The sequence below is a fragment of the Chiloscyllium punctatum genome, chromosome 26, assembly GCF_047496795.1.
Source record: "Chiloscyllium punctatum isolate Juve2018m chromosome 26, sChiPun1.3, whole genome shotgun sequence".
NCBI classification, from domain to species: domain Eukaryota; kingdom Metazoa; phylum Chordata; class Chondrichthyes; order Orectolobiformes; family Hemiscylliidae; genus Chiloscyllium; species Chiloscyllium punctatum.
In genome coordinates this window covers 76,849,651-76,867,722 of record NC_092764.1, presented here as the reverse complement: position 1 = coordinate 76,867,722, position 18,072 = coordinate 76,849,651, and the positions used below count along the sequence as shown (strand labels likewise).

The 18,072-nt window shown below is 39.9% G+C and overlaps 1 protein-coding gene across 7 annotated transcripts in view; it reads left to right on the top strand.

Annotated features, from left to right (window-relative positions):
- Positions 1–17,707, top strand: part of LOC140453192 (protein NDRG4) — a 231,680-nt gene extending 213,973 nt beyond the window's left edge. For 6 of the 7 annotated variants that reach the window (XM_072547693.1, XM_072547696.1, XM_072547697.1 and 3 more), the window contains 2 exons: positions 12,499–12,537; positions 16,785–17,707. In XM_072547693.1, coding sequence (XP_072403794.1) covers positions 12,499–12,537; positions 16,785–16,951 — 206 coding nt within the window. In that variant the 3' untranslated portion in view covers positions 16,952–17,707. The remainder of the gene's footprint in view (positions 1–12,498; positions 12,538–16,784) is intronic. The other variant, XM_072547692.1, reaches the window with a different exon arrangement.
- Positions 17,708–18,072: the final 365 nt, after the last annotated feature.

Genomic DNA, 18,072 nt, shown 5'->3' with positions numbered 1-18,072 from the left:
AAGAAAAAGAGAAGGCAAGAGAAGAAGACAGAGAGGAAAGAGCAAGGAGGGAAGATGTAGAGTGTCAGGAAATACTGCAGGAGTTTGAGCTAAGACAGCCCATGCTGAGGACCAGGACCTAACTGTGTCCCATGAAGGTACTATTGAGTTAGACTTAAGGTTTGCTCATTTAATTCCTAAGTTTGAGGAACAGAAGTAAATACTGTCTTGAAATGGGTGGCGCAACAGTTTAAGCGACCTGTCTAACATTGATCCTTGTAATTGCAGAATAAGCTTTTGGGAAAGAACACAAAGTTTATTCTTGCCTGTGGAAAGTACCATTAGTTACAGGGCACATTTTTTTTTAAAAAAGCTACCTTAATTGTGTATCGGTTAATGCTGGAGATGTGCTATCAAAAATTCTGGGGGATCCAAGATGGCGGCGACCCAGCAAGTCTGACTCTACAGTGCTCCTCCCAAGACTTGGGCAAAATGGGTCACCCACCCCCACCACACTCACCAAATCTTTTAAAATAGCTGTTTAATTTAATTAGTTGCTCAGTGTTGAATTTAAACAATTTAATCTTCAGCAAAAATGACTAAAGGGAAGGGAGCCCACAGCTCTCAGCAAGCCGGAACCCCTCCCCCACCCTCTCCAGCTGCAGCAGAGGCGTCCGCAGCTGCCCCGGGGGACTTACCTACAGTGGCAAGCCTCGTGGAAATGATCTCTAAACTCGATGCGAAGATCGATGCTTTCATTGAAGAATCCCGAAGTCGATGGGAATCACTCTCGGCCGCGCTGCAAAAGCACAACCGAGACGTTAAAGAAATCGAGCGCCGAGTCGGAGGGGCAGAGCTAAAGGCTGCGACCTCCGAAACTACAGCTCAATCAGCTGTGGATCGGGTCCGGACTCTCGAACAGCGAGTCCGGGGACCTTAGAGAATCTTATTGATGACCTCGATAATCGAGGTTGTCGAAAAAATATTCGTTTGCTGGGCCTTCCCGAACGGGAAGAGGAAGGCCAGCTTACAGCGTTTCTCGAGCAGTGGCTGCCACAGCTTTTAAATCTGGAGGCTGGATCAGGCCAGGTAAGGGTGGAATGGGCCTACCGGGTTGCAATACGCGGGCCCGGCTCGAACCAGCGCCCTCGCCCAGTCCTGTTCCAGCTGCAGAGCTATAGGGAGAGGCACATACTCCTAGAAGCCTCTAGAAATCTTGGAAAAGATTCCCAAGCCATGATCTATAAAGGATCCAAGGTCATGTTATTCCAGGACTTTTCCCTAGCTCTGGTCCGAAACAGGAAGGCATTCGATGAGGTAAAGAAGTGTTTAAGGGACTTAAATATTCAGTACTCCTTACGCTACCCAGCGACGCGACGCTATGCTACGCTTTAACCATGAAGGATCCGTGTATAACTTCGGATCGCCAGAAAAGGCTAAGGAATTTTTGGACACTCTTAGATAAATTGTAAGAGATAATGGATGTTGGTTTGCCTTCCCCCACTCCGGTTTATATCCCCCCCCCCCTTTTCTTTTTTCTTACCTTACTGTTTAATATTACCTTGGGGGGTAGGGAGAGGGATTTATTTATTTGTTCTCTATTTAACTATGTATGTATGTGTGTATGTGTATATATATATATAAGCCGGGGGGTTTAGTTAATGTTGGTGGGGGGAGGTGGTTACCTTATTTTATTTTACCTCTGTCTCTAGGAGCGGGGTTGTTTTTCCCTTGCTATTTTGTATTATTATATTTAATTATTATTTGCTGAGGTTGTAACTTTATAGTTATATATGTTTATACATGGTATTAACATAAGCAAATATATCCAGGTGTGGGGGGGGGGGGAAAGGGGTGGGGCTAGGGTGCTCACTGTTAACTCTAGCTTTGTATTATATCTGAATTCTCCTCATCCTATTGAGGAGCGCCTGGGTTAAGGGTTGGGAGAGGATACGATGGACCTTTTGGAAAGGAAGTGACACCCCCTGGGAACAAGGGGGAAAATCTCCATTTAATATTTTTTTTTATTATTTAGAAATAGTTTTTTTGTTGTACTGTTGTGAGTGTATTGGAGGGCCTTTATTTTTGTGAATTTTATATGCTCTATGCTCGGGATGTTTTGGATAGGGTTTCCCCTCCCAAGAGGTCTCAGATTTGCCCGGATGATTATGGTTGATCAGTCGGTTAAATGGTGCACCTGGAATGTCAGGGGGAGTAATTCACCAGTCAAAAGGAAGAAAATATTCTCAAATCTTAAGAAAGAAAGAGTTGATATAGCTCTCCTACAGGAGACACATCTGTTGGATAAAGAACACTTGAAATTACGACAGGGTGGATTTGATCAGGCCTTTTTTTCTTCTTTTAGCTCAAAAAGTAGGGGAGTTGTTATTCTTATTCGGAAGAATTTCCCTTTCAAAATCCTAAATCAGATAAAAGACGAATCTGGACGATATATTCTGATTAAAGCCCTTATAAATGGAGAAGAATATGGGATTTTAAATTTGTACTGCCCCCCTGGCACACCCCTTTAAATTTATAATGGAAGCCTTCTCAAAATTGATGGCTCTTGGTGCCCGTCATACAATTATAGGGGGAGACTTTAATTGTATTATGGATCTAGAAATAGATAGGATTCCCAAGAGTACTGCAGGAGTATCTCCCAGATCTAGACAATTGGTGGATCTGAACAAAGAATTAGGATTAGTAGATCTATGGAGATGCCTTCATCCACAGGGCAGAGATTTTTCTTTTTACGCCAATCCACATAAATGCCATACCAGAATTGATATGTTTTTTGCCCCCTCGATTTTTTAAAAATTAAATTCCATATCATCCTGTAAAATAGGTAGTATAGCAATTTCCGACCACGCTGCTGTATATATGGAAACTAAGGCGAGGAATAATGGGACATTCCCTCGGCATTGGCGTATGGACCCCTTCCTAATGAAAGACAGTAAATTTGTAAAGTACTTTTCTCAAGAATTTAAAACTTTTTTAGAAATTAATTCAGGTACGGCTAGCAACCCATCAATGATGTGGGACACCATCAAAGCTTACACGCGAGGTTTAATCATCTCCTACTCAGCGACCCAGAAAAAATTAAAGGGAGAACAACAGCGTCTGCTCGAAGCTTGCTTAAAAGCAGCTGAAACTGCATACACTGATAGACCTTCTATTATCAAATTGCAAAGGATTACGGCTTTTAGGACAGCTTTAAACACTACGCTTACTCAAACAGCTAAGAGGGAAATATTATTTGCAAAACAAAGGTTATATGAATTTGGCGACAAACCAGGTAGATACTTAACATTTCTTGCAAAGAAAAAAAAGGTCCCTCAAACTATCACGTCTATCAAGGAAAGTACGGGTATTTTGACTCATGATCATAAAAGGATTAATGCAATCTTTAGAAAATTTTATTCTGATTTATATAAATCGCAGGATTGTGAAGACAGGACTAGGAGGATGCAATCATTTTTTAAAAATTTGACCTTTCCGGGCTTAACTCCGCAACAGGTATCGGTCTTAAATGCTCCCCTAACAGTCCAAGAAATACTTGACGCAATCAAGCAACTTCAGTGTGGTAAGGCACCTGGCCCAGATGGTTTTCGAGCTGAATTCTATAAAGAATTTACAGAAATATTGGCTGGTCCACTTATGGACATGTAGAACGATGCATATAGTCAGGGCTGTCTCCCGCCTTCGCTGAAAGAGGCAAATACCTCCCTTATCCTTAAAAAAGGAAATGATTCAGAAGATTGTACATCATACAGACCAATATCCTTGCTAAATGTAGATTTTTAAATCCTTTCTAAAACGTTAGCATTGAGACTAGAAAGGGTACTGCCACATATCATAAAGGAGGATCAGACGGGGTTTATTAAGGGCCGTAGATCATCCAATAATATTAGAAGGGTTTTGAATATGATTCAAGCCTGCCATCAGGGAAAGATACCAGGAGTAGTAGTTTCATTAGATGCGGAAAAGGCATTTGATAGGGTTGAATGGTCATATTTGTTTTACACATTGGAAAGGTTTGGCGTTAGAAAGGTGTTTACCAAATGGGTCTCAACATTGTATAGTGATCCCAAAGCCGTTGTGGTTACCAATGGATTAGGTTTGGATAGTTTCAGTGTGGGTAGGGGCTGCCGTCAGGGATGTCCTCTCTCACCGTTGTTATTTACGCTAATAATTGAACCACTAGCAGAAGCTATACGGGCTGATCCTAATATAACGGCCCAGAGGATTGGTACAGGTAAACATAAAATTACCCTGTATGCAGATGGTGTTCTTCTATTCCTCAGTAATCCTCTGAAGTCTGTACCTCTCTTAACCAAAGTTATTAATACATTTAGCGCATTCTCAGGCTATAAAATTAATTTCTCAAAATCGGAGGCTATGCCAATGGGTGGCCTTGCTATGATACCCCACTTAGTGGACGGATCCCATTTTCCCTTTCGTTGGTCCCTGGAGGGTTTCTTATATTTAGGCATTTTTATTACCCCAGTATTTGGTCAGTTATACAAGGCTAACTTTGTGCATTTACTGGAAAGGATAAGGCAGGACCTCCAGTGATGGGGGAGACCTTCCAATTTCCTGGCTGGGTAGAATAGCACTAATTAAAATGAATGTCCTTCCCCGTCTCCTATGCCCTATGAGAATGCTTCCGGTGATGCTGCCGAGGCTGGCACTATGTAAATTATATGGCTGGCTGGGTTCCTTTATCTGGAATCATAGACGGCCCCTCATTAAGCTGAAGAAGCTACAGCTTCCACAGGCAAGGGGAGGATTGGACTTCCCAGATTTTAGGAAATATCAGTTAAGTTCCTTATTAAGTTACATAGCTAATTGATTGTGGATCAAACCAGACCCAACCTGGTTGGACGTCGAGGCTTCTCAAGTAAAATGCCCACTTATTAACCTTTTATTTTCAGACAAGAGGAAAATCATTACAGATTACTGTAAAAATACTATAATACTAAATACAAATAAAGCTTGGAATATAATGCGGCAAAATGAGGGCAACTCACATAAAACATCCCCCTATGCGCCGATAGTGGGAGCAAGGGGATTCCAACCGGGGTTTACAGACACCGCTTTTAAACTCTGGAGATCCAGGGGTATCTCATGTCTAGGGGACCTATTTAAAGATGGGGTCTTGATGTCTTTTGAACAGCTGTGTCAGAAATTCGGATTACCTCATGCAGACCTCTTTCGATACTTCCAAATTCAAGATTATATACAGAAGAAGACTACATTATTAGATAGTCTTTATAAATCAGATAGAGAATGTAATGTACTACGACCAATGGGGGTATCCTCCATCAGTACCATTTATCATTTACTACATGATGTAGTATTGGGAGATATGGACAATCTGCTTAAAACATGGGATCAGGAATTGGGATTAGAAATCTCTATAGAAACATGGAATGACATTTGGGAAAAAGCCAGAAGAATCACCATCTGTAACAGAACTCAGGCTATCCAGCTGAAGGTACTTCATAGGGCCCATATAGCACCGGATCGATTGGCAAAATTTAAGGCAGGAGCATCTCCAATGTGTCCCAAATGTAAAATAGAGGTGGGCACTCTTGTACATTGTCTATGGACCTGTCATAAGATCCGTAGATACTGGACTAAAGTAGCAAGTGCCCTGACAGAAATTTTAGGAATGGAAATTAAAGTGGACCCAGTATCTCTCCTTTTGGGCTTTTCGAATTTATCCTCCCTGGACATGTACGGGAAGAGACTATTTTCTATTCTCTCTTTCTGTGCAAGGAAAAATATTTTGGTAAACTGGGTGGCTGAGGGCCCCCCTGGACTTTCAAATTGGCACAGATTAATTATGGAATGTATTCCCCTTGACTTCCTTACAAATATGATGCACCAAAAGACCGAATTATTTTATAAAATATGGCAGCCCTTCTTGAATTATATGAATACAGATATTTCGGCTATCCTAACAAGGGCTTTTATTTAATTGAGATCACGAACCTGGCTGGTCCGGGGCCCCTTGGGAGAGGAATCCCGCATGAATACGGGTTTTGTTACATTTGATGTTAACACATTCCGAGCATGTATCTCACTATCCAATTTCTATGTTATCCGCTGTTTTCTTTTCTCTTTCTCTTATTTGAATAATGTAAAAGACTTAAATATACACTCTGGTTAGTTGTAGGTTAGATTATTAGTTAGTTGAGTTTTGTTTATTTTTCTCGGTATTTTTCTTTTGTTAAATTTTGGTTATTATATATTTAAGATTTAATTGTATATCAATGTTTGTACTTGAGAGTTTTGTTTATTTTTGTAAACTTGTAAAAATGTTAAATTTCTAATAAAAATATCTATATAAAAAAAATTCTGAATCCTTGGGAAATTACCAGACTAGACTGAAAGTACCTGAAAAGACCTGAGTGGCTTGCTTTTGACCAGTGGGTACAGGCACTTGAGTTGGAAGCCATTTACAAAATCTCCATGAAGTAATTCGCCTGAAAGGAGTTTAAAAACTTCATCTCTCTCCCAGTAAAATTACATCTTGAGAAACAAAAAGTGGTTGTGTTAAGGGTGACAGCCATGCTGGCGAATTATATTGATCTGATTCACAAATGTCTGTTCCGGAAGAAACTCTGTCCCTAGTCACATCCAACCAACTGGAAAGATAGACTTGGAGAGAGTGATAGGAAACCCATGGAAGAGAGGGAAATACTGGGAGATCTTCTCGGGACAGAAAGGGTGATGCTGAGATGAAAGGCGAGGCTAAGAAACCTGCATGTTTTAACAGCTGAATGGTAAGGTATGAGTGGGCTAATTGCTAGTGTCTCTGGGAAAACCAGTGACATTTATTGGGTCACTGTGCGGAGACTGATATTCAGCCAGAGCATAGCAGACCAGATTTTGGCTCTAATTGCAGTTGTGGATTCCGGTAAATACACTCCTGAGAATACTGATGAGGACAAACGAATTCCTGAAAGTTACCAGAATTTTGTATCCAAAGAAAGGGTTGCCACCTTTCCCCAGGGTGAAGTGAATAAGCCTATATTCATATTGAGGGAATAGAGGGTGAGCAAAACCCTACTGCTGGGAGAAGGAGTTCCCCACCAGAAGGCACAGTAAGTGAAAGGGATTGAAGGAGGGTGCATGCCCATCCCCTTTTACTGGGTACATCTGGAGTGTGACATTTTGTCAGAACCAATGACCATAGAAGTCATACCTAGTTTGTCTGTGGACTGGTTCGATCTGCTCCTTGGCAATGACCTGTTGGGATCAAATAGCATTCCCAGGGTCTCTGAGAAGCCTGTTGAAGTCATTGAGGTTGAACAGTTTCAGGAGAAAGTGCCTGGCATTTTCCCTGACTCTGACCACCTGGTTTATGGCTGAATCAGCTCAGCCTGTGGGCGCTGAGGTGGCACTGCAAACAAGAGTCTCTGATCTTGTTCTCTGAAATCTTTCTTAATTCTAGGCTAGTCTAGAAAATGCAACAAATAGAGTCATAGAGATGTACAGTACAGAAACAGACACTTCAGTCCAACTCGTCTATGCCGACCAGATATCCTAATCCCATTTGCCAGCACTTGGCCCATTTCCTTCTAAACCCTTCATATATACTCATCCAGATGCCCTTTAAATGTTGTAATTGTACCAGCATCTACCACTTCCTCTGGCAACTCATTCCATACACTCACCACCCGCGATGTGAAAACATTGCCCCTTAGGTCCCTTTTAAATTTTTCCCCTTTTACCCTAAACCTATGCCCTCTTGTTCTTGATTCCCCCACCCCAGGCTCTTTTCTATTTACTCTTTCCATGCCCCTGATTTTATAAACTGAGCTGAAAATGTGTTGTTGGAAAAGCGCAGCAGGTCAGGCAGCGTCCAAGGAACAGGAGAATCGACATTTCGGGCATCAGCCCTTCTTCAGGGCTGATGCCCAAAACGCCGATTCTCCTGTTCCTTGGATGCTGCCTGACCTGCTGCGCTTTTCCAGCAACACATTTTCAGCTCTGATCTCCAGCATCTGCAGTCCTGATTTTATAAGCCTCTATAAGGTCACCTTTGATGCTCCAAAGGAAACAGCCCAAGTCTATTCAACCTCTCCCTGTAACTCAAATCCTCCAACCCTGGCAACATGCTTGTAAATCTTTTCTTAAACCTTTTCAAGTTTCACAATATCCTTCCGATAGGAGGGAGACCAGGACTGCACACAATATTCTAAAAGTGGCCTAACCCAATATCCTGTCCAGCCACAACATGGCCTCCAAGCTCCTATACTCAGTACTCTGTCCAATAAAGGAAAGTATCACAAAAAGCTTCTTCACTATTCTATCTACCTGCGCTTCCACTTTCAAGGAACTATGAACCATCTCTCCAAGGTCTCTTCGTTCAGCAATACTCCCCAGGACCTTAATATTAAGTCTTGCTCTGATCTACCTTTCCAAAATGCAGCATCTCACATTTATTTAAATTAAACTCTATCTGCCACTCCTCAGCCCATTGGAAAAAATAATAATAAATAGAAGAAAAAATAATAAGTAGAACTTCCTTGCTGACCCAGCAAACTAACTCACTCTTAAAAGTACTCACTCGGACTGCTCACTCTGAAACACTCCCTAAATTCTATTGTATTAAAAATGAGGTTCTGGTGAAGAAATGGAGATTCTCCTTACTGCCCAGCAAATGAGGACCAGACACTGATGCACCAGATGGTGGTGCTGCAACAGGATCAGAGGGAATTATTGTAGTTAACTCATGAAAGTCTTAATGCTGGGCATGTTGGTATTTACAAAATACATGCCCATATCAGCCAGCATTTATACTGACCACAACTCCACCAGGTAATAGGTAGGGCTTTGCAGAATTTGCTCCACCTGTCTGGTTCCAGAGAGGGGGTGGGGTGGACTTGACATATGATCAAACCTGCACACAGGATTCCCATGCCTGCTTTTGGGGAACCATTCAGCAAGGTATTAGTAGTCTGCATGTTTGATAATGTAGCAGAATTTGAAAACCATTCTCATGAGCCTGGCGTGGCTCAAGATCATTTGAAAATTTCCCTGGGATTAAATGAAAACCAATATAAAGTCAGGGTCTTGGCTTTTCAGCAAGGGGGTGTTTTAGTGCTCCCACACAAGTTGAGCCCTTAAAGGCCTGGTTTAGTGGCTGTATAGTGTAGCAAAGAAGCTTGGATAAGTGAATTACTTGAGTGAGTCTCCAAAGATCAGGGGGAGAAAAGTAAAGGCTGTGTCACGTTACATGATAAAGCAATATACAGCCAAGAAGGGGAGAAGCAGTTACGGGTCCATCCAGTTGCTACCTACCTAGAGGATGTGCAGAGCAGTGGGGATGAATTGGAGGAAGTTCTTAACCATGAATCACAAAAAGCTAGAATTCAAGTACAGTGGGTAATTGGGGAAGGCAAATAGAATATTTGTCTTTATTTCAAAGAGAATGGAGCGTAGAACTAGAGAGCTTTTGCCAAAACAATACAAAACAGTATTCAGACCACAGCTGTAATACTGACGTTTTGAGCCATTTATTTAAAACAAAGACATACTGGCATGGGTGGCAGTCCAGAGAAGGTTCATTATGCTGATACCACATATGGTGGGGACTGTTATACATGGGGAACTTGAATAAGTTGGGGCTGTGCTCACTGAAGTTTAAAAGAATGAGAGGTGACCTTATCCAAATAGACAAGGTTCCTAAATGACTTGACAGGGTCAATATGGAAAGGTTATTTCCCCTTGTGGGAGTCAAGGGGCCATAATCTCAGAATAAGGGATGTAATTTATGAGAAGTAATTTCTTCTGAGGGTAGTGAATCTATGAAATTCTTTACTATAGAAGATGTAAAGGCTGGGGGTCATTAAGTTTTTTTTTCAAGGCTGAGATCGTTTTTTAATCATAAGAGAATTAAGGGTTATGGCGAAAAGGCAGGATTATCAGATCTCATCGAATACCAGAGCGGACTCAGTGGGGTGAATGGCCTCTTTCTGTGACAACTAGTGGTCTTGTTTGTGAGACAGATTACAAAATTTCAATTTATTTGAAATTTCTTCATTCGGTAAATTGTTGTTTTGGCTTATGGATCCCAAATTGATGTCATAAGAGCTTGCCATACTCCATAGAGGTTACTGATCTTTTAAGTAATTATGGTAAATCATAGAAGGTCATTCGGCTCACCATGCCTGTTTAGACCCACTTCCCTGCTAGGAATCTTAAAAGCAAATTTAAGATTCTTTCAAGTAATATGTTCTTAATAATTTGTTCAAAGCATCTTTTTTTGTAAAACTGGTTAATTTTTCAATTGTCTTTTTATTGTTCCATACAATGTGGGTATCACTGACAATGCCAACATTGACTGCCCATCCCTAATTGACCTTAAGAAGAAATTGTTGGTGAGCTGTCTTTGAGAACTACTATAATCCATGAGGTGTAGATACATCCACATTAGGAAGGGAATGCCAGGATTCTGACCCTATAATAAGGATGGAACAGTGCTGTAATTCCAAATCCGTGTATTGTCTGGCTTGGAAGGGAACTTGTAGCTGTTATGTTCCTGTGCATCTGATACCTTTGTTCATCAAGATGGTAGAGGCTTAGGTTTGGAAGGCGCTGTTGGAGAAATCTTGGGGAATGGCAGCAAATCTTTATAGATGGTACACACTGCTGCCACTGTGTTGCTAGTGGAGTGGGTGAATGTTTTAAGCTGGTGGATAGGGTGCCAATTGTGCAAACTATTTTGTCTTGGATGGGGTTGAGCTTCTCAACTATTGTTGGAACTATACTGTACTCATCCAGGGAAGTAGAAAATATCTCATCACACTTCTGAATTGTGCCTTGCAGTTGGTCTTTTGTGGAGTCAAGAAATTGGTTACTTGCTGCCAAATCGTAACTTTTGACATATTGTCGGTACATGTAGTATTTATATGGCAGGTCCAGTTATGTTTGTGGTCAATGATATTTCTAAGGTAATAGAGTTGATAGTAAGCGATTTTGGGAATGGTAATACCATTGAATGTCAAGGGGGAGATGGTTATATTCTCTTTTGTTTGTGATATTCATTGTAAGGCAGCATAATGTTACTTGCCACCTACAAGTTCAAACCTGGATGTTAAGAATGGTTTTGAACATTGTGCAATCATCAGCAAACTAATGATGAATGGAATGCCATTAATGCAGCTGAAGACTGTAGAGCATAGTGATGCCCTGGAATTATAATTGACTTCTCAACAATGATAATCATCTGCCTTTGTACAATCCAAACCAGGAAAAAGTTTTCTTCCTAATTCCCACTGACACCTGTATGTGTTCCTCCTTGCCATATATTGTGTTGTGCTCTGCCCGAAGAATATTAAATATCCATGTCATAAAGAGTGAAATTTAGCTCAATGATTTAAAGTAACTTGTCTTTTCAAACATTACACATATGTACCTTGAGCCATAAGAGAACTGTATCACATTTATTGTGAAAATGTAAATAAAGTGCATCAAAAATAACTTTTCACTGCATAGCTGGTAAGTCTGACTGGGTTGTGTATATGCGTGAACTCAAGATGTATATTCAACTCCTATTTCCTGGCACTAATGATACAAAATCCATAGGAGTCCTGTAATTAACTTTACATGTTGCCAGTAATACAGAATGCATACCCCTGGACACTTTTAAGCAAGCAGCAAAAAAAAGGTAAATTTTAGGAGGGAGTGACTGAAGGTTTAATTTTAATTTAAAAAAGCTAAGACTTTAAAGATAACAAATGAACAGCCTGCAGGATTAAAGAAAGGAGCATGGTTTAGGTAGCCAATGTAGGGAATGTGCAGGAAGCCAAAGGTCAGGAAATGTGCCGTGTTGAATCCTATACAAGTGATGGGCAATTCTAATTTACTGATACAGTTGTTTGTAAGATTTAAATAAAAGAGAAAATGGGACGATAAGGGTAAAAAGTCAAAATAATAGTCATGTTTAGTCAAGGAAAATAATTCTATATACTGACAAGTTTCTGTAAAACTGGGTGTGTTGTCCTGGAATTAGTGTCTGATTTGTTAAAAGTGTGAATGTTGCAGTGATATTGTAATTTCAGACTAATATAAGAAACCAGCCCTGATTTCAAAGACCTAGTACTTGAGATCCATGGGAATGTTGGCTGGGCATTTAAAAGTTCGTCAGGCCTGGTGGATCCTGCTACTTCAATAAATGCTGGTATTAATTGCCATATTGTCCTGAGTTTGTACAGGTAATTTGAATAGGCCAGCTTGGGTTATCCCCAGAGTAACTTGAGTGAAATGCAGAATACAATGAAGCACTGGTTAAGACTGATCACTGCAGTTTGCTACATTCTCTGGTTCAACTCAAAGCACCAGATGACTTGCAAAGCTTCAGTAAGACCAGGCATGCGATTTAGATGTCCCACTTGTATAATGCCTTATGTACTTGTACGTGTTCCTGAATGGATGTAAGTCTATGTTTATTCTTTGTGTAGATTGTAATGATCTGTGCTTCCTACCTCCTTATTTCATGCGCAGTTGCATATTTAGTGGATAGACGGATGAGTAGTGGAGCAGGTACCTGTTTCCTGTTTCTTCATGAACTACATTGCTTGCGCTAGAGCCTATCGTTCCCTTTCTCTTGTCACTGCATGAGCTGTGCTTCTCCATTTGTTATCTTCACTTATTGTCTCGCTGCTGCTTGTAATAGCTAGCGTACATCTTACTCAACATGTGTATCACTTTTTATTGGGCCCGAACTCAAACTAACTCATAGCTGTGTATTGTGAGTCATGAATACCTAAGCTTTTTAAGTTCCAAAGAACCTTTTCTTTAAATAGAATGAAGTGTTAGGCCTAGCTATGCATTCCATGCCTAATTGATCTTGCGGAAATAAGGAATAAATGAAATGGTCGTGCAGTGATTATATTGTGTAATTGTTATTAGATAGAAAGCATCATAAACACATTTAATAAGTAGTCTGTCTAATCGTAATGATGTAGCTGAGGCATCAGGGAACAAAATATTATCACCATTATAATTATTCTTTCCTCTTGTTTTGTTCAGTGCAACAGGATTATTTCCTCTGCAGTTTTCAGGTGGTGTTTGAATTTTTCTAAAATGACAGACACCAAATGTTATTTTTAAAACAATTTTTCCCTCTTTTTCCTGTGACAGTGTTGAGGTCTGAAAATCTCAAAGTCATGATGATTGTGGCATGAGCCAAATGGCAATTTCATCTCCTGTGTTATTCCTTTTAATAGGCAAAAAGTGACTATCGCTTCAACAATGTTAACTTTCTAATCATTCACCTTGCTGTTCTATTTACAAAAGGGAGACAAATCTGTAAGGGCAATAATACTGTTACTTAAGGATAGGTTAACATATCAGACAGAGACTCCAGGGCAAATCTGGTGTACCAACGTTTCAAACTGAAACTCTGATTTGTTGGAAAATTCCACTCTATTTTGCCATTTTTACTCCCAAGAGTTTATCATTTTGGCAAGAAGAAAAAGGGTATGAGAGAAGGCTAATTTAAAAAAATAAAATAGCAAGAGATTGTATAGATATTTTGAAGAGTGCTGAATGATGGTATTATAGAAATCGGATTTAGTGAATTATTAATAAAACAAAGATGAACTGACCTGAAATTTTGATTTGATTTGTTGTAGTCACATGTGCCTAAGTACAGTGAAAAGCTTTGTTTTGCATGCAGTGCAGGAAGATCATTGCAAACAAGGGCATATGGATCACAGAGGAGGTGCACAAAACCAGATCAACATTATTTGAAGTTAGAGAGGTCCATTTGGCAGTCTTATAACAACAATCTTCACTGTAGTGAAACACCCCAGACTTGGCTGTAAATCAGGAAATGGAGGGGAGGAACTTAATAAAATTACGATCACTAGGTAAGTGGTACTGAGCAAATTGTTAGTGCTGTAAACTGATAAGTCCACAAAGTACTGCAGACTTCACCCTAAGGACTTAGCAAGTTAGTTCGTATGTTAGTTTGAATGTTTAAAAATTCCTTGAGATTGGAAAATAGGGGGGAGATGGAAAGGAGGAAACTACAGGCCAGTTAGCTTGACATATGTTAGAAGTTATTAATAAAGACATTACAAACATGATACTTGGAAACTTTCAAAGTAATCAGGCAGAATCAACACTTTTGAAAACGAAAATATATTTGGTCAATTTATTGAAGTTCTTTGAGAGGAGTAACATTCTACAGATAATTAGAATCTGGTAAATCTTTTGTACTTAAAATTTCCACAAGATATTTGATAAGGTTACTGGAGAAAATAAGAGCATGTGGTGTAGGAGTATGGATAGAAGACTGGCTAGGAAACAATGTAGGTATAAACTGGTCATTTTAAGGTTAGAATGAGTGGCTTGCCACAGAGATATGAAGGATTGGTTGGTGTAGACAGAAAAGCAAGTTGTGAAGAGTAAGCGAGGCTACAAAGAGATATAGATATGCACAACTAATGGGAAAGATCTGGCAAATTAAGTATAATGTGAGAAAATGCAATATTTGGCATTTTGGCAAGAGTTTCAAAAAAAGCGTTATGTAAATTGCAAGAAACTGCAGAGCTTTAAGGTACAGTTGGATCTGGGTTTCCTCATGCATGAAACACAGAAAGTTTGTATACAGATACAGCAAGCAGGGAATAAAGCTAATAGAATGTTACTGTTTTATTTCAAGGAGAATGAAATGCAAAAGTAGAGTGGATATGCTTCAGTTATGAAGGGCATAGGTGAGGCCTCATCTGGAGTAATGTACATGGTATTGGTCTCCTTATTGAGGGAATAATGTAACTGTTTTAGAAGTAGTCCAGAGAAGGTTTGCTAGATTAATGATCTGAGTAGGCATGTTGTCTTTTGAGTAAAGGTTGGACAAGCTAGGTTTGCATTTGCTCCAGTTTAGAACAAGAAATCTTGACAGAGTGTGCAGAATAAATATTCCTTTTCATAGAAGATTGTAGAACTAGTGGTAATTGTTTAAAAATAAGGGGTCACCCATTTAAGACAAAGATGAGTTTTTTAAATTTGCAAGTATTCGTGGATCTTTGCTCCTGCCACTGAAGGGATCGAGAAGGTAAAGATCGATTCTTGACAAGCAAAGGGGTGCAGGGTTGTCATGAATGTCTTGGAATGTGAATGTTGGAGCAGGGTTGAGAGGCTGAATGGCACATTCCTACTCCTATGTTATAGGATCTCGATTAGTCTTACAATGACAGGAGGCGCTGCTGAAATTGGTTTTACAATGAGTATCTGACTGCATTGTTTAATGATGTAGTTATTCACGACATTTACAATTAAATTGTTATGCATAGTTATAGTTATATATTTAGTTATCTATTTTGTTAAACTGCAGGGTAATAACCTGTTAGATTGGCCCTGAGACATTAAGTATCTATGAAGCATAAATTAATGAGCACTGAGATAACATGATTCTACCATATATAGGCATGCCTATCACTACAAGCTATAGTTTGAACCATCTAGTTTGGGTTGTCCTCAGCTACTACAGTAAATGTGTACTTTAGCAACATGCCAGGATGATTCAAAAGCTTGTCAGACACCTTACAATATTCATTACATTAACAAACATTTTAAGATAAACATTATTACATTATCTCCAAGTTAAGTTGCAACAACTAGACAGAGACAGTCTTAACAGAATCATTGAAATTATATCTTTTCTGTTTCTACCAGTCTTCTGAGAATCGATCAACACGATCAGGCACAAGAATATCCTGAGACTAATCAGTGAACTCTACAGCTATTTTCTAAACAACAGAGAAGAGCGTTTTGCATTAAAAGTTCTAGTGCTGACATAGTACCCTGATAGCACAGTGGTAGAAGCATCACAGGTTCTATCACTGCAGTTCCTAATTGGTCAATGGAAAGTGCCAAGAAGTATAGCACATCCCCAGAGGCAAGGATCCAGGATGTTATAAAGTCATAGAGATATACAGCACGGAAACAGACCTTTGAGTCCAACTCAACCATGCTAAATTAATCTAGCCTCATTTCCCAGCCTCAGCCTATTCAGCCTCCCCCTATAGCTCAAACTCTCCAAACCTGGCAACTAAGAATTATGATCACTTGATCCAGTGTTCCCCTACTAGCCCTTCAGGCACTTGCTCTCACTTATTGCCCAAGAAAAGATCAAGTTTTGCTCTTTCTTTGTACTTCATGGTGACTTGATAACAAGAGGCAAAAACATGGCAGTAGGTTACCTCCTGTACACTCGCCATATGAAATGACAAAGAAACAAATTTTGGAGGTAGGGTAGGAAGGAAAGAGATTGTACTGCTTACAGGTAAGGTTTTCAGAGGTGCAGCAACAGTAACTCTGATTAGAAAATGAATGTTTTATGCAAATGTCAATGTGCTTGCTTAAAAAATGCACATTGCAATCCTGGAGTCTTGCTCTGCAAAGGTATGTGAGATACTGCTATGGTCCTGGGCTTGAGTCTGCACGTGAAGACTGTGAAACAGTATCATTATTCACTCGCATGACAGACCTGTGAAGCTCCATCAAAAACTGAATGCATGACATTTTCAAGTACTGCTGCAATGGCATGCCACAATTGTGTTTTGCCCTATACAAAGAGTAAAATGTGGTATGGGTGCCTGTAGAAAACATGACAATGGGTGCCTCCTAAGGCCCATTGAACAAACTCCTTCTGGCTGCCTTCATTGCCTGATGTTCAGCATAAGATTCCTGTGTACAATGTAGATGACTTGTTAACAATAAAATGAGTTTACATAACGTACTGGATTTACCAACTTACATGAATTGTCCCTCTCTTTCAGTGGCATCAGCCAGTATGACTCGGTTGGCTCGTTCTCGTACAGCCTCACTGACCAGTGCCAGCTCAGTAGACGGACACCGTCCAAGAATCTGTACTCAAACCAATAGTAGTGACAGTGTGGGCCAGGTAACTCAGAACATCTCACACACTATGGAGGTGTCTTGCTAAAAGGTGATGGAATATACAATGTGGCTGTACTCCCCCACATAGTTCTTGATATTACTCTTGGTATGGAAGCAGTTAAGATATAAAAGAGTAGAGATTGCTTCACTCCTTTGCAGTGTAGCAGTCTGTGATTTTCTAGTCTAACAATTAAAAGGCTGTCTACAGCATTTTTTCCTGCATGATTGCAATCATTGTGAGTTTTATTTTGATAGTTGCCTGAGCCTCTCCAACCTGTTAGCAGGTCTTCATGAGTCCTGCATTACTCCAGCCAATCATTGCCATGGTACATATTAGGGACTGTGCCAATGTAATAGTATTCAGTTATTTGTTTAACTTGTGCAATGGGAAAGCATCATAGTTTGAGCTGTTTAAATGTGGAGACATTTCCTAGTTAATTAACTATTCTAGATGTTCTTTACGCTTTCTGTACTACAGGGTGCAATAAGCTGCTCTATTCACTGCAGATGTAGTGAATCAGACTCCATTATTAAATGTTTTGTAGATACTTTTATTCTCTCTTTCCTTCAACTTCAGTTTGTAAAATTATAAAATGAAGAGGTCAAGGTTTGCTGTGAGTTTCGTGTTCTGATCTTTGTGATAATCGTAGTGCTGTTGAGGTACTTTTTTGCATACAATTTATCCTTTATTGTGGTTGCTGTTGATCTAATACTTAACCACGGCTGTAAAACCACTATCACTAATAATGTACTTAATTACAATGTTTAAGAAAGTAATAAAATCAACATGGAACAAAAATAATTTCTTTCTTGGCCTTCCTTTTGATGGCAAGGGGAAGAATTCAAAGGTGGCAAAGTAGAGTGTGAAGAAGGTTTTCTAAGATAACAAAGGGATCTTGATGAAATGATTCAATGGGCTGAAAAATGGCAGATGGAGTTCAATTTGGGTAAATGCAAGATACTGCATTTTGGTAGAACAAACAAGAATATAGCTTATGCAATTTATGGTAGGGCCTTGGGTAGATTAGATTACTTATAGTGTGGAAACAGGCCCTTCGGCCCAACAAGTCCACACCGCCCCGCCGAAGCGCAACCCACCCATACCCTTACATCTACCCCTTACCTAACACTACGGGTAATTTAGCATGGCCAATTCACCTGACCTGC